The 17,064-nt window shown below is 46.5% G+C and overlaps 1 protein-coding gene across 1 annotated transcript in view; it reads right to left on the bottom strand.

The window, feature by feature from the left end:
• Nucleotides 1–6,319: 6,319 nt before the first annotated feature.
• The window catches only part of LOC101348761 (inactive pancreatic lipase-related protein 1), a 36,615-nt gene continuing 25,870 nt past the window's right edge, over nt 6,320–17,064 (bottom strand). The window contains 10 exon segments of the mRNA XM_012555104.1: nt 6,320–6,383; nt 8,846–9,039; nt 9,988–10,031; nt 10,075–10,176; nt 10,772–10,888; nt 11,011–11,130; nt 12,427–12,508; nt 12,511–12,537; nt 14,035–14,180; nt 16,434–16,557. Coding sequence (XP_012410558.1) covers nt 6,320–6,383; nt 8,846–9,039; nt 9,988–10,031; nt 10,075–10,176; nt 10,772–10,888; nt 11,011–11,130; nt 12,427–12,508; nt 12,511–12,537; nt 14,035–14,180; nt 16,434–16,557 — 1,020 coding nt within the window.

Below are 17,064 nucleotides of genomic sequence, written 5' to 3'. Positions count from 1 at the left end.
CTTTATGTTGACGTGTAATCCTTACTGAGGGCTGTGGCCTTTGATCTTCATCAGTAAGTGCTTCAAGTTCTCTTCACTTTTAGCAAGCAAGGTTGTGTCATCTGCATATGGCAGGTTGTTAATGAACCTTCCTCCAATCCTGATGCCCCGTTCTTCTTCATATAGTCCAGCTTCTCAGATTATTTGCTCAGCATACAGATTGAATAGATATGGTGAAAGGATACAACTCTCACACACACCTTTCCTGACTTTAAACCACATAATATCCCCTTGTTCTGTGCGAACAACTGCCTCTTGATCTATGTACAGAAGAAGAAAGATAGGTAGTTGGAAAATATGGTCTTGGTGATAGAAACTACGCCAGAGATGGAATAGAATTTTGCAAGACCAATGACTTATTCTTTGCAAATATCTTTTTTCAATAACATAAATGACAACTATGCACGTGGACCTCTCTGGATGGAATTGACAGGAATCAAATCAACTACATCTCTGGAAAGAGATGATGGGGAAGCTAAATATCATCAGTCAGAACAAGGCCAGGGGCCCACTGTGGAACAGACCATCAATTACTCATTTGCATGTTCAAGTTGAAGCTGAAGAAAATTAAAACAAGTCCACAAGGACCAAAATACGACCTTGAGTATACACCACCTGAATTTAGGGACCATCTCAAAAATAGATTTGACGCATTGAATACTAATGACTGAAGAGCAGATGAATTGTGGAATGACATCATAGATGAAGAAAGCCAAAGGTCATTAAAAAGACAGGAACGAAAGAAAAGACCAAAATAGATGTGAGAAAAGACTCTGAAACTTGCTCTTGAACATAGAGTAGCTAAAGCAAATGGAAGAAACGATGAAGTAAAAGAGCTGATCAGATTTCAAAGGCAGCTTGAGAAGACAAAGTAAAGTATTATAATGAAATGTGCAAAGACCTGGAGTTAGAAAACCGATTCTATGGGCAAAATGGAGACCTGGTGGTACAGTGGTTAAGAGTTATGGCTACTAACCAAGAGGTCCCCAGTTTGAATCCACAGCAGCTCCTTGGAAACCCTATGGGGTAGTTCTACTCTGTCCTATGGGGGCACTATGAGTTGGAATCAACTCGACAGCAATGGGTTTGGTTTGGTTTATGGGCAAAATATTGAATGATGCAGGAAGCATCAAAAGAAGATGGAAGGAATACAGAGTCACTGTACCAAAAAGAATTGGCTGATGTTCAGCCATTTAAGGAGGCAGCATATAATCAACAAATGACCCTAATGAAGGAAGAAGCCCAAACTTCACTGAGGGCATTGGCGGTAAACAAAGCTCCAGGAATTGATGGAATACCAATCGAGAAGTTCCAACAAACAGATGCAATGCTGGAGGTGCTCACTCTTCTATGCCAAGAAATTTGGAAGACAGCTACCTGGCCAAACGACTGGCAGAGATCCATGATTGTGTCCATTCCAAAGAAAGGTGATTCAATAGAATGTGGAAATTATTGAACAATATCGTACACAAGTAAAATTTTGTTGAAGATCATTCAAAAGCAGTTGCAGCGATACATCAACAGGAAGCTGCCAGAAATTCAAGCCAGATTCGGAAGATGATGTGGAATGAGAGGTGTCATTGCTAATGTCAGATGGATCTTGGCTGAAAGCAGAGAACACCAAAAAGAAGTTTACCTGTGTTTTATTGACTGTGCAAAGGCATTCAACTGTGTGGATCATATCAAATTAGCGATAACATTGTGAAGAATGGGAATTCCAGAATACTTAATTGTGCTCATGTGGAACCTGTACATAGACCAAACAGCAGTCTTTTGAACACAACAAGGGTATACTGTGTGGTTTAAAAGCAGGAAAGGTGTGCGTGAGGGTTTGTATCCTTTCACCATATTTATTCAATGTGCGGAGTCCTTGTGGCTCACTAGTTAAGTATTCAGCTGCTAACCAAAAGGTCAGCAGTTTGAATCCACCAGCTGCTCCTTGGAAACCCTATGAGGCAGTTCTATTCTGTCCTGTAGGATCGCTATGAGTCAGAATCGACTCGACGACAATAGATTTGGTTTGGTTTTATTCAATCTGCACACGGAGGAAATAATCCTAGAAGCTGAACCATATGAAGAAAAATGTGACGTCAGGATTAGAAGAAGACTCATTAACAACTTGCAATATGCAGATGACATAACCTTGCTTGCTGAAAGCGAAAGGACTTGAAGCACTTACTGGGGTGGGGCCTGGGTTTCCCATTCTTTTTTTTTTTTTTTTATTGTACTTTAGATGAAGATTTACAGAACAAACTAGCTTCTCGTTAAACAGTTAGTGCGCCTATTGTTTTATGATATTGGTTAACAACCCCAGGACATGTCAGCACTCTCCCTTCTCGACCTTGGGTTCCCTATTACAAGCTTTCCTATCCCCTCCTGTCTTCTAGTCCTTGCCCCTGGGCTGGTGTGCCCCTTTAGTCTCATTTTGTTTTATGGACATGTCTAATCTTTGGATGTCCCGTTCTTTTTTAAGCTCCCAAGTGATTCTAGTTTGCAGCCAGGATGAAGAACGCCTGGATCTCGATGTTGGCCTCTTGGCTAGTCCTTTGAGCCTTTGGATGCCCTCTGGAGCAGTGGCCAGCCTTGTGCATCTACTGGTTTGTAAGCAGGGCCTGGGTTGAGTGGGCGCAAAGCAGACATTAACAAGCACTGCTGCCTAGCGTGTCCAGGCACCCCCAGCTGCATGCCAGCAGCTTTCTGGTAGCTTTGGGGTCAAGGACCAGACTGTGGCCACATGCCTTAGGTTGCCTTGCTCAGGTGGCAGCACAGTGGTACTGTTCATTTGCTTGTTAGATCCTTAAGACAATGATATGAAGAAGACAGGGCTGGGGCTGTTGCCTCCATCTTATAGATGAGAAAGCGGAGGCTCAGAGAAGTGGAAATGTCTTCCCCAAGGTCACCTGCCTTGACTAGAATCCTGACTGCTAGCTCAATGCCCTTTTCTGTTGCTTCCAACTAGACTGCATGTCCATCTGAGATTTGCGCCTATAAACTGAACATTAATATGGCATATTTTCATTTCTCCAAAAACCCCAACAGGTACATTCTGAACACTGTACCACTTTTTTATTTAAAACAAAATAAAACCAAAGCTCAGTCAAACTGGCCCCATGCGATCCCTTAAATCTGCAGATTTGGCCAGGGCCCTGTGCACAGTGCAGTCCTACCCCAAAGTGGTCACATACAGCTCCAGACTCCCGTCTCCTTAGGACCATGTGTTTGGGGCGTGGACCTACAGGGCGGAACTTGGACTCCCAGCGGTGTCAGGAGGGCCTCAGCACCTGGAGGTGGATGCTGATAACTATGCTGATAAGTAGCCAAAGTCCATGGTGGCAACCTTGGAACCTGCTGCTCTTTGCCTTCCTGGGAGTTTCCTCCAGCTGCACAGCTGATAAAAGGACATAGGTGGAAGGAAAGGGGCATGGGAGGAGACGGCCTGTCCCACTCCAACTCAGGTCTCCACCTGCTGCCTCCCCTGCCCTAGAGCATGTGACCAGCAGCCACTGCACTGGGAGTTGGGCCCCATTCACTGGAGGCTCAGGGCGTGCCTCAGCTGAGTGCTCATGGTGTGGCCAACTGCCTTGGGAAGCCTCCCCTACTGGCATACTCCTTTCCTGCTGTCATGGATTGAATTGTGTCCCCCCAGAATATCTGTCAGTTTGGCTAGGTTGTGATTCCCAGTATTGTCTGATTGTCTACCATTTTGTCATCTGATGTGATTTCCCTGTGTGTTGTAAATCACATCACTATGATGCTAATGAGATGGATTAGCAGCAGTTATGTTGATGAGATCTACAAGATTAGTGTCTTAAGCCAATCTCTTTTGAGATCTAAAAGAGAAGCGAGCAGACAGATATGGGGACCTCATACCACCGAGAAAGAAGCACCGGGAACAGAGAGCGTCCCTTGGGCCCAGGGTTCCTGCGCAGAGAAGCTTCTAGTCCAGGGGAAGATGGATGACAAGGACCTTCCTCCAGAGCCATCAGAGAAAGCCTTCCCCTGGAGGTGACGCCCTGAATTTGGGCTTCTAGCCTACCAGACTGTAAGAGAATAAACTTCTGTTTGTTAAAGCCGTCCGCTTGTGGTATTTCTGTTATGGCAGCACTAGATAACCAAAACCCTGGCTATACACTTTTCTCAGTTTCCGCCCTGCTTTAAAATCTTTTTCCCAAGTAATCTTCCATATCTGTAATCTGTGGTGCAGGGTGAAATAGGCTGCTCTTGACCAGGGAGAAGGGCTCTCAACCATGGCCAGCCAGCCACGTAAACTCCATTATACCTTGGCCCCATTCACCGGCATCATGTGGTCCTTGTCACCACTTGTCTGGATATCTACAGGGGCCTCCTCCTCCTGGCTCACCTCCCAGCCTCTAGTCTCAGTAGGACACCTGCCTTCAAGCTGGAGCTTAGAACCATTGCCGCTGTGCAGCCTTTTCCATCTTGTTCCTTCTCTCTTCTGGGCTCTCTGTCCTGGTACCTACCTTGATTTTTGCCCCTATGAGGCAGCATGGCAGTGTTGATTTAAGTGCTGATCTGCCTACTATATGCACTTCTTGAGGGTAGAGCTTTTCTCTCACCCTAGCGCCTGGCACAGTGATTGGCACAGAGTCAGTGTTCGATATAAGTGTTTGCAGAATTTACATTACATCGACCTCCTTTGCCAGCAGGGTGCTGCCTTGCACAGGCTGTGGGTTCAAGGCCAGTGGTGGGCAAAATTCGGCCACTTGGCAGCCCCAGCCTCTGCTCTGAGCTCCCTTTTCTCCTGCTTGGTACCCTCACATAAGGAGCTTGGTGTCCCCTTGCTACTGCCATCGTCTTTATCACCCTCGTGATTGCCACAGCATACTGAGCACTCACCTGGTACCCTTGACTGTGAGGCCCTTCACCACAGTCACTCCTTTAATCCTCACATCTGTTTTCAAGGAACAATCTGGAGTCCACCCACCCTCAAGCTTGAAGGCTCAATAATAGCATGTCACACCACCACTGGTTAGAAAGAGAAGCCAAGATGGAATGTGAAGGCTGATGTCCAAGAAGAGGGATACTATAAGAGGTGATGATTTCTGGGTCCCTCAAAGTCCCTGGGGGTGATCATGGGGCAGGTTGGGCCACCCTCTTGTCAGAGACTGTCTGGGTTGCCCCATGGTGAGGAGAACACTCTCCTCGGTGTCTGTCTGGGCTGGGCCCATGGTGAGGAGAACACTCTCCTCCGGGTCTATCTGGACTCGGTCCATGGTAAGGTGAACATTCTCCTCAGGGTCTATCTGGGCTGGGCCCGTGGTGAGAAGAATACTCTCCTCAGGGTCTATCTGGATGGGCCCATGGTAAGGCAAACATTTTCCTCAGGGTCTGTCTGGGCTGGGCCCATGATGAGGAGAACATTTTCCTCAGGGTCTGTCTGGGCTGGGCCCATGGTGAGGAGAACACTCTCAGGGTCTGTCTGGGCTGGGCCCATGGTGAGGAGAACACTCTTGTCAGGGTCTGTCTGGGCTGGGCTCATGGTGAGGAGAACACTTCTCAGGGTCTGTCTGCCCAGGTGACTGACTGGAAGAAAAGTTCGCTTCTGCTCTGTGCGTGCATGTTCCTCTCAGAAACCATCCCTTTGGCTCCCTCCTCAGTGCCTGGGCTCTGCCCTGTAGATAATGGAGAGAGGGCCTCCATGCAGCCCTGGCCCAGGTTGAGTGGTGGTTGGAACCCTGTTGGCACTCTGCAAATTGGCCCAGCCCAGTCTGTGTGCCCTGGAGCACCTTAGACCTTACCAAGAGCCAGGGACATCGAGCAGTCCCTTCACCACAAAATCTATGACCACAAAGAGGCCACGCCACAGCAGGCCTTTCCATGATCCCTCAAGGTGATGCCAGAGCCAGAGGAGGAGCACTGGAACGGGATCAGGGACCTGACCCTGCGTCCTGACGTGACATTACGTCACTCTGTGAGTCTAAACAGCCAACTCCCCCTCTCTGTAAAATGAGGGGCAAGGCTAATGGCTCTGCTGAGACCCCTTGAATGTTCATACTCTAGTTCTGCTGTTTATTACTCCCCTCCCCCCACTCAGATAAGGAGAAGACGGGGCATGGTGACTAAGAACATTGGGAACCCGAGGGTATTCGGTGGGAAGTCAATGGCAAGAAACTCAGGGATGTGGAAATGCTTATGAAATTTTTAGATGTTCGGATGTCCCTATAGGTGGCATCTGACATCAGCGACAGAATTTGTGAGTAGATAGATGCATCGATGGATTTGATTGCTGTTAACACAAGGCGCACATTGGGCCTCGAGTTTAACAGGGCGTGAGAGTGAGCAGCATGTCTTCTTTCACAGTTCCTTCGCTACAGAAGTTGTACCTGCAGAGAAAGTGAATGCTTTTTAAGAGTTGGGTATCTTTAGTGAAAGCTGTGGTGATCAGATTCTTCAGTTAGTTAGGCAAAGGTAATTGATGATTTGTAATTCAAAAGGAACGAGGGCAGCACCGGATGGTGGCTTCAACCAGGTTCTGGAGATCTGATTGCCACCTGGCTTCCAACCTGAGGGTGCAACTGGTTAAGGAGCGGCCCCTGCCTCTGGTCCTGTGTTTCACCAGATTGTGGGCTCCTTGAGGGCAGTGACCTCCTGCTTCTTTTCATTCTCCAGAAGCACACAGCAGGCCCTCAATAAATAACAGTGCATTGGTTTGCCGTTGGACTCACTCTTTGCTCATTCACTCTTGGGACTCGTTTGAACAATATGACCAGTTGCCTGCTGTTGAGTCAACTTGAGCTCTTTGTTCTGCTATCTGACCTTTCCGGTGAAACCATAAGTGGAATGTTCCCCACCAGCTAAACTGTAAACTCATTAAGAGCAGGCTGTCTCTTTGCATCCCCTACTGCTTGCCAGGCGTGCACTAGGTACTTAATAAAATCAGAGAGGAAGGAGGGAAGAAGAAGAGGGAGCGGGATCACATTTCTCTCTTGACACCACCTCATTGGAGGGAATTCTAGTCAGCAGGTAACTTGACAGGGCTTGAAGCCCCAGTGAGGTGGCAAAAAATCCAAGGAGAAGCTGAGACCAGAGGTTGGTCCAAAATCTTGATTTCCTTTGGTCCTCCAACAATTATTATTATTATAAAATATCAATTACTGGCTGTTTCCCCCAAATATTTAAATAACTTGACTAACTCAGTTTTTTTTTTTAACTTCCCAAACTAGTTCGAGTGATTTTGATTTTCCTGTATTTGAAAAATCTGATGTCTAAGATCAGGTTCTCTTAAAAGAGATTTTCTTGAGTCCGCGTGAAGGAAGCTGTACTCACGCCAGTGGGGGATTCGGGTGGCAGCTGGTGCACCCAGCACATCGGGGTGGCCTCAAGTACGTTCTGTTCCATTTCTAGAAAGTGCAGAAAGCACGGCCTTTGCTCACAAAACCTGGAAGGTGCAGCCTCCTGGCTGATTTGGTCTCGTATTTGTTTTCCTTCTTCAAACCTCCCTGTGAACACGACATTGCTTGGGAACATCTCTCATTTTTAAGATTCCAAGGATTCCTCTTTCTCCTGACACACTTTAAACCACACAGTCCCCAGGATCCAGGCCTCGGGTCCACTTCCTAGCGGGGCCCTGAGGAACTAACTTTAGACAAGAGTGTCCACCAATGAGGTCCCGGAGTGACGCAAATGGTTTGCACTCAGCTACTAACCGAAAAGGTGGTGGTTTCAACCCACCAGCAGCGCCCAGGAGAAAAGGCCTGGTGATCTTCTTCTATAAAGATTACAACCAAGAAAGCCTTATGGAACACAGTTCTACTCTGACACACACGGGGTTGCCATGAGCAGAACTGACTTGAGGGCAACTGGTTTGATTTTGATTTTGGTATTCCAATGGGGACATAGCAGAGTGCCCTTGGCCATGCAATGGCCCCCGACTGGCCTGGCCTGGCTTCTGTGTACTTTAATTGAGAGGCGACGTTGTCCATCGACTGCCTGGCTGGGCAAGACTCTATCCTCTCTGACTCGGATAGGGAGGCTCTTAAAGGGGTCATCCAGCCAGACAGGAGAGGGCTGCAAATTCAGCCTCAGCTCCACTCTGCCATTCCACCCTCCCTACCTGGGGAATGACATTCCGTGGGGCCTGAGCTCAGGGCAGCTCTGGCCCAACCTAACCCCCAAATCCCGAGACCATCAGTAGCTGACAGCCCAGGCTGCTGTTCCCAGAAGCCCCCACCAAGACTGACCTGCAGGCCAGAACTGGGGTCCGAGGAGGGCTGCAGGGGAGTATTTCAGCTTTGGGAGACAGTGCCCTGCCCCTCTCAGGTGACTATCCCTATCCCATGTCTTTCCCTCCAGCTGGCCCTTCCCTCCTGCTCAGGGGCCCCAGCTGCAGAAAATGAGGCAAGGGGCCCACAGGCTGAGGGCCCACAAGCACTGCCACCTAGCTCTCTTCCCTTGCCTCAAATTTATATCATTTACTAAAACTGATTTCTTTTTCCTTCTATTGTCTTGAAATTTCTCTGGTCTTCTCTTCTTCCAACTGCAGCCACTCTCTAGCCCATACTTAAAACCTTGTATCTTCAGACACTATGTCATGTATCAATCTCTGTTGTATTTTTCCTTGAAGGCAGGGTCATATCTCCAAATCCCCCACAGCCCATGCTGAGGACACCAGTCAAGTGTCCCCGACAGAAATGTTTGATGCTGTCTGTCAGCAGCTTGCTTGCCTGAAGAGGAAAAGATTTTCTTGGCTTTTCTGCCTTAACTATAACTGCCTTTCTGGGGTGAGTTTTCATTACAAGAATGAAGCTACAAACATCCTGAGATACAAACCAGCAAATATACATACACTGTCTTCTCTTCTCCCTTTTGCACCGTGATCTTGGCTGCACCCACTTTGCGGAAGGTTGCATTTACCACATTGTTATGCCAGAGAAACTTGACTTTCTCAATTGTTCCGACATAGAGCTTTGCATCAAACTCATAGGAATGGGTAGAGCTTGGCATCATAATTCCCCTTGAAATAGAGAAATAGAAACATTCCTGTTCATAGAAACAAGGTCAAATGAGCATACAAGGTCAAATAAGCATCCAAGGCCAAATGACCATACAAGGTCAAATGAGCATACAAGGCCATGCCACTTTTTTCTACTCTAGATTAACAGGATTATTTTTCCGAATTAATTCCCAAATAAAGAATGGAGAAATGGAAAGGCCAGGTATATGCTGGCAGCCTCCAACTACTATTTAAATGTTTTTTTTCAAACTCATGTTTGAAATTCAAACACATGTTAATTTCTCCTTAATACTTTACATAGAAAAATATATAACCCTTTCATCTTTATTTTTTTTGGAAAAATTATTTGTACAGTAACAAGTTAGCCACTTAGTTTAATACAACAAACATGTATTACTTTACTAATTACAAAACATGATATCTTGGTAATGTTAGATTTATTTAAAAATAAAAAAAAGATCTGTTGAGAAAGAACTGAATGCTTGGGTTTATAATAAAAGGAAAAAAAATTAGCAAAAGTCTCCAATTAGGCATCTGGGGTTTTAAAAGCTAGCGAGTGGCCATCTAAGATAGTTCAATTGGTCCCAGCCTACCTGGGGCAAAGGAGAATGAAGAGCACCAAAGACACAGGCAAAATATTAGCCTAAGAGACAGGGCCACATAAACCAGAGACTTCATTAGCCTGAGACCAGAAGAACTAGATGGTGCCCGGTTACCACAATGACCACCCTGTTCGGCTGCTAATCAAAAGATTGGTGGTTCGAACCCACCAGCAGCTCCGTGAAAGAAAGATGTGGCAGTTGGCTTCCGTAAAAATTACAGCCTTGGAAACCTTATGGGGCAGCTCTACTCTGTCCTATAAGGTCTCTATGAGCCAGAATTGATGGCAACAGGTACAGAACCATGAGCTCTGAGGGGAATTAATGGGCATGTAGGAGATGGTCAAGAAAAACTCATGGGAGGATAGTGCAAACCCCAAACATGGGAGGACAACAGCCTTGCAGTGGGACAGTGCCCACTGCACAAGGCAAGACAAGGGCTTATAGAGGTAAAGGTCTTACAGAAAGCACAGGGGTACACAGCAAACCCATTGGGGTTGAGGATGCTCTCTGAGTAGTACTTGTAGCTTCTTAAGTGATTGCAAGCCACAAAGTCCTGGGTTCCTGGGGACACAAATCAGGAAGTCAGCCAAGGAAGTCAAGGGGCTCTGGCAGCTTCTCTGCCACTCTCTCCGAGGGGGATGGTTCCACAGTGAGACCATATTTTCAGAAATGTTGGCACAAATGGTTAAGCACTTGATTACTAGACAATAGGTTGGTGGTTTGAACCCAACCAGAGGCGCCTCAGAAGGCAGGCCTGGCGATCTGCTTCTAAAAGGTCATAGCCTTGAAAACCCTGTGGAGCAGTTCTGCTCTGAAACACATGGGGTCGCTATGAGTCAGAATCAACTCAATGGCAATTTTTTTTAAATTTAATTTTTTAAATTAGGTAACTGGTAGCTACCAATTAATTGTTGGAGGTATACCTTTAAGCAACAATTTTGTAATTCTTTGTTAATTGTACACTCTACAACACCCAAAATAATATTTTGAGAAAGTATAAAATCAGTAGAACTACGACATAACAAATGATATGTGTCTATATTTTTCAGAAATAAAACCCAGAAGAGGGAATTGCACATTTTTAAAGAGAAGTGAGATTTGCAGTGGAAAGGACACTGCTCACCCAGGGAAGCGACGCCCCTTGCTGTGGGTTTACCTGTCCAGATGCCATCTAGATCTATGATCTGTGACAGGGCTTTCTCATATTCTGGCATCTCCTCCCCTCCTTGGGGGAAAAAGTCAGTGTGGCCTACCAGCTGGTTCGTTCCAAAACCTGAAACGTTTGGAACAGCAATGAGCTGATTGTAATCCAGGGTCTCATAGTTAAAACACAAACGCACAGGCTCACAGCCAGAGCATGGGGTGGGAGGTGGGATGGAGAGGTGGGGGGCTCACCCAAGAACGGGATCAGGTGAGCTGCATCTGTGTGAATCACGTCTACAAAGACAGCGTCAGAGGGATCGAGTCGAACCTCTTCGGGAGTACCCCGGAAACTTGCTTCTATGGGACCCAACCTTGAAAGAGATGGACGAAGCTGAGAACAATGGGCCTGGCTGGAGGTGTCAGCAGGACCAAGGTGCCCAGGCCATGTACTGCCCAACTCAAGGGGGTACCATACCCTAGTGTTATGTAGTGCCTTGGCCCTGGGTGTTGAATATGGGGATGTTTGATTTCTTGACTGCTGCTTCCATGGGTGTTAATTGGGGATCCAAGTAAAATGAATTCTTGGCAACCTCAATACTTTCTCTGTTTATCAGGATGTTGTTTATTGGTCCACTTGTGAGGATTTTTGTCTTTGATCTTCATTAGTAAGCCTTTCAAGCAAGGTTATGTCATCTGCATATTGCAGGTTGCTAATGAGTCTTCCTCCAATCCTGATGCCCCATTCTTCTTCATATAGTCTAGCTTCTCAGATTATTTGCTTAGCATACAGATTGAATAAGTATGGTGAAGGGATACAACCCTGATGCATGCCTTTCCTGCTTTTAGACCACACAGTATCCCCTTGTTCTGTTCAAACTACTACCTCTTGGTCTATGTACAGGATCGTCACGAGCACAATTAAGTGTTCTGGAATTCCCATTCTTCACAATGTTATCCATAGTTTGTTATGATCCACACAGGTGAATGCCTTTGCATAGTCAACAAAACACAGGTAAATATCTTTCTGGTATTCTCTGCTTTCAGCCAGTATCCCTTGTTGCCCATCTGAATCTGGCTAATATATGGTTACTATAATAATAATCTTATTATATACATATGTTTGGATTTTGTTGTTGTTGTTATAATTAAAAGCTTTGTTTGGGTTAAAAGAATACTGTTGGCTGTGATGGTGGCTGGGTTTCTTCTACCAGCAGAGGCATCGAGAAACAATTTTTATATTTTACTCTGCCCTTGATTTCACAGAGAAGGGGGAAAAGGAATGATGTGGGACAATACAGCCCTTCCTCAATTATGTTTTGCCCATGTTCATACCAGCCTTGCTCTGCATTTTCCTGAAAACTCACTCCTGGGTGCCTCGTTGTGCTGGGTGGCCCATAGCACTAGGAAAACTTGGACTTAAAGAGGAGGGACAGGGTAGAGACAGAAGAAGCAAATGGGGACCAAAGCCACCACCTGCCCCCTCGCCGTGAAGACAGACTGTGGGCTTCCTGGGAGCTTCCTAAAGTGTTCTGGGCAGCCTCTATCCAGTTCTGCCACAGCTGAGGGGATGGTCTCCTTCAGGGCAGCTTCAAGCTGGGCTACCATGTGATCGCTGCACTCTGGGGTTACCGAGGACAAAACCTGGGGCTGCTGCCCCTCAGGCCTTATCTGTAATCCTGTCCAGGCCTGGAGTCCCACTGCCTGCCTCACCAGCCACATGAGCTCCCAGGCTGTGGCCAATGAGGTGCACATGTTGGAAGGTGAGTAGCTGTAGTTTGTCTGGAAAGGGAAAATTGCATTTTCAGGACATTTTTGTGCCGCCCTGGTGATTTTTTTAAAATGCAAACCTGACAGTGTTACCCTTCTGCTGCAAACCTTCCACAGCTCCCATTGCCCTCAGAATCAGGCCTAAGTTCAGTACAACGGCCTCAGGGCCTTGCTGACAGCGAGCATGTGTACGGAAAAATAGCGCCTCTGGCAATCAGTTCTAAATTGCGGAATGATCTCTCACAGCTGGCAATGGGAACTGTGCGATGGCCAATAGAAACTGCTCATTGGTGACACCCACCCCCCAGTGGCACCCAGGCCACGTGCCATACCTGCCATACCTTAGATACGCCCCTGCTGTTCCAGCACCTAGTTTTCTAGACTCTTCTGTAGCCATTACTTTGCTGAACTTTCGGTCCTTCAAAAAGTCATATTCTCGCACTTCTGGGGTTTTCCACTGTTGTCCATCCCTCCAACCTCTTGCTCAGCTAAACTGACACAGCCAGTGTTCCTGTCAACTTGGAAGTCTCCTTCTCTGGGAAGACCTGTTTAAGCCCCTGCCCCACCGCAGTCTCCATTAGCTGTCCCCCCATGTGCTCCCCTAGTGCCCCGCGCTGCCCCCGTCAGACCCATGATCACACTGTATTTCCCTTGCAAGTCTTTGCTGCAAGCTCCTTAAGGGCTGGGACCTCAACCCTCCTCTTTACCTCCTAGCTCAGCTCCAAAAATATTAGCTGAATAAACAAACGGCACAGAGCCATGAGGAATTTCATATAGTGGCCTCAGAGGTGTTTACCCAAATGTATTTCATTCAGTGGCAAAATTAGAAATCACATATGATTTTGTGTCCTTGAATATCTATGGTCTTCAGTGACCCCGGGGACAAGCACGTTGGGTTTTAATTGTCTGTAGGGGTGATGGTTTATTGACCAGAAGTAGTTAGAACTAGCTGGGTCTTTTGTAAACCCTTTGACTGTAAGACAGAAATGGCTGGGACCTTTACCTGATTTAAAAAATAGTCATCAAGAATTAACTAAAAGATCGGGGTAGGAAGAAACAATTGACATGATTGTGGCAGAAGAAATGTCCCAATGTGCCAAGGTAGTTGGTGTATACCACCTATGTCTCCCTTTGGCAAACAGAGCCCCCCTGGGATTTTGGGTGAGACCATATACCCTGGCGCTAAACAGCCGGGGTCAAATGACGGCTCTTCTACTCACCCGCTTTTTAATTTTTGAACCAGCTACCTAACCTCTCTGGGCCTCAATCTTCTCCGTAGATTGAAGGTGATACTAGAAGCCCCCACCTCCTAAATGTTAGTTATCATTATTTTTTCTTCCACAGGTATGTCGTTATCAAGACACATGTCAGAGATTTAGAAGTAAGAGCTGAGAGAAATGTCTGTTATTTCTATTTCTTCTTCAAAAATATGCAACTCCCAGCTGCATCGCCAACCAGTGGACACCAGTGGGCACTGCTTCCACCCTGATGGTACCTGCGAACCGGCACCTGACTCATCAAGAGAACGCTGAGCATCTGGGCCACCTGGGTGCCCACCACCTGCACCTTGTTGGCCTCCTGTGTGAAGCTGGTTTGGGAGCACCTCCTCCAGTCCACGCAGATGCACTTCACCTCCTCCACCTGAAACATGTTCTGGGTTGTGAGACACCAGGGTGTTATCATCGGGGCACATGAAATGACATCCAACCAGGGTCAGAAATGGTGCTGACAGTCCTCAGACAGTCCATTTGTCCCTGTTCTCCTCACAGGGCTGTGGAGATAAGCTAGACTTTGTAAGCCAATCCTGTTGTCACTTTGGAATTGTAGCGAATGCTACAAGCCAGGTATTGATTCCCTCTCTAGTTTGCAGATTAATTAAAGGCTGGCCGCGTTTGCCCTGATTTTCAACTGAATTTGATAAGGTTGATTTAAAAAAAAAACCACAACCAAAACAATTGCATCACTTTGTCCTAATTTGGAAAGGAAAAGCTTTAAATGCAATCTCTGGTGGCCAGTGTCTAAATGGCCGTTGAAGGTTTGATCACAAGGGGTCCTTTCGGTCTCATGGTAAAGCTGCCAGTTTCTGGGCCGGGACTCACTCCTGTCAGCTGGGCATTTACTAGGTTTGAAGGTGTGTGGAAAGGCGCTCTGGCGGCTCAGTGGTTAAGCTCTCGGCTGCTAACTGAAAGGTCAGGGGAAAGATGTGAGTCTGCTTCCATAAAGATTACAGCCTTGGAACCCTACGGAGTAGCTCTGCTCTGTCCTGTAGGGTTGCTAATCAGTCCGAATCGACCGAATGGCAGTGGCTTTTTTTTTTTCCTTTGAGCGTGTATGTGTGTGTGTGTGTGTAAGGAGCCCCAGCACTTAAGAACTGGGCTGTTAATTGAAAGGTGGGTGGTATGGACCTACCCAGAGGCTCCTAGGGAGAAAGACCTGGCGATCTGCTCCTGTAAAGATTACAGCTTAGAAAACTCGGTGGGGCAGTTTTTCTCTGTCACATGGGGTCCCTAGGAGTTGAAATTGACTTGACGACAACAACAGGGTGTGGGGAGGGGGTGAAGAGGCAGGGAAAGTGCCACCATTTTGTGATCAGGACAAGCTGGTGTTCCATGGAAGAAACTCACACTGCAGATATTTGAAAAATATAATTGTGCCCACTTAAAAGAGTAGGAAGGATTCTGGAAGAAAAACGTCTTCCTGGATATCCAGGGCTCTGATATATGCTTAGAAGTTCTGCCAGGCAGCACTTAAGACCAGCTTAGTTTAAATGGTGCTATAAATGCTCAAATCCACTGGCAATCTTTCTACCTGTATGATACTAACAGTGTGATCACAGACACAGGGATACTGACTGTTGTTTTCTCAGGATTTTTTTTTAAAGCAGTCCTGAGAGCTCTCTTCCATATATGCTTACAAACCTGAAGATCCTTGGGTATAAACCTGTGTAGATAAGGCACTTATCAGTGATGGGGCAAAACAGGTATCCAAAGTTAAATGTCTAAAAAAACCAAAGCCAAAGGCAAAATTAACTTTCTAGATTTATACGTTTTCCTGTCGACATCAATGACATCTAGTGGGTTATTAACATGTGCTGGGGTAAACTCTGGTGGCTAAAACATATATTGGATCAGTGTAAGCATAAAAGAAAGGATGATGGTATAGTGTGAGTGTATGTGTGTACGCCTACGTGTGTGTGTGTGTGTGTGTATTCTTCGGTTGTCTGTCCTTCCGACCAATAGGTACTAGGTTGTTTCATAATTCTGGCACCTTCTGTTCTATTGGCTTAGTCAGCCAGTCAGTTTCAGTTCTCCACATCTCAAATAGCCATAGCAACACAGCTTGACTCTCAGGGAGGTGGGACAGATTGGAGCACAAAGAACACAATCCCTCATTTACAGGAATACAAGCAATCTCACTGAAAACGGGAGCTGAAAACACTTAGCTTTGATTTACCCAGAAATGATAGAGTGGAAGAGTTTGCTCACCCAGCAAATATCATTGCTTCAGACAACTGATGTATTCCAGAAACGTGGTATGGAATTTCTGTTTTTGTGTGAACAGAGGCATTTTAATTACACAAGTGTACCTAATATATAAAGACTCTCTTCAAGTACCTGTGTGGAGGCGTTGGAGCCCTGGTAGCCCAGTGGTTAAGAGCTCGGCTGCTAACCAAAAAGCTGGCAATTTGAATCCACCGGCCACTCCTTGGAAACCCTATAGGGCAGTTCTACTCTGTCCTGTAGGGTCGCTATGAGTCAGAATCGACTTGACCGCAACAGGTTTTATGGGTGGAGTTGCTTGCTGTCTTTGAGCTCATTTATTGGGGTTGCTTAAAGTGAGGGAGGCATTAGCAGGAGGCAGTGGCAACACCACCAGGGCAGGAGGCAGGGATTAGAGGGGCCCCATCTTGCACATGTCCAGCAGCCAGCTCTCGTCTCTCTTGTCTATGAAACCATGGATGATGAACCGGGTCTTCCTGTCCATTTGAAAATTCGAAGCATCGATCGTTGATGGCTCAGAGGGAAGGAGAATCTGTGACAAACACAGAAGCTCAGCATGTTTTCACACGGCCCAGGTCTGTCTCTCCCCTTCCCCATCTCCTCCTATCCCAACCACATGACTTTTTTTTTTTTAATTGCTGTAGTTTAAATGAAGTTTACATTTCAAGTTATTCTCCCGTACAAAAATTTATGCATACATTGTTATGTGATCCTAATTGCTCTCCCCATACTGTGACAGCACACTCCTCCTTTCCACCCCTGATTCCCCATGTCTTCTCAACCAGCTCCTAACCCTCTCTGCCTTTCCATGTTACCTCCGGACAGAAGCTGCCTGTTTAGTGTCTTGTATCTACTTGAGCTAAAAGGCACACTCCTCACGAGTATCACTTTATGTCCCACAGTCCAGTCCAATCCCTGTCTGATGAGTTGGCCTCGGAAATTGTTTGAGTTCTGGGCTAATAGAGAATCCAGGAACCGTGCTTTCCAGGGTTCCTCCAGTCTCAGTCAGACCATTAAGTCTGGTCTTCTTACTAGAATT

Source organism: Trichechus manatus, unplaced genomic scaffold, assembly GCF_000243295.1.
Source record: "Trichechus manatus latirostris isolate Lorelei unplaced genomic scaffold, TriManLat1.0 scaffold00031, whole genome shotgun sequence".
NCBI classification, from domain to species: Eukaryota; Metazoa; Chordata; class Mammalia; order Sirenia; family Trichechidae; genus Trichechus; species Trichechus manatus.
The sequence above is the reverse complement of the archived record's forward strand: the minus strand, read 5'-3'. Positions and strand labels throughout refer to the sequence as shown.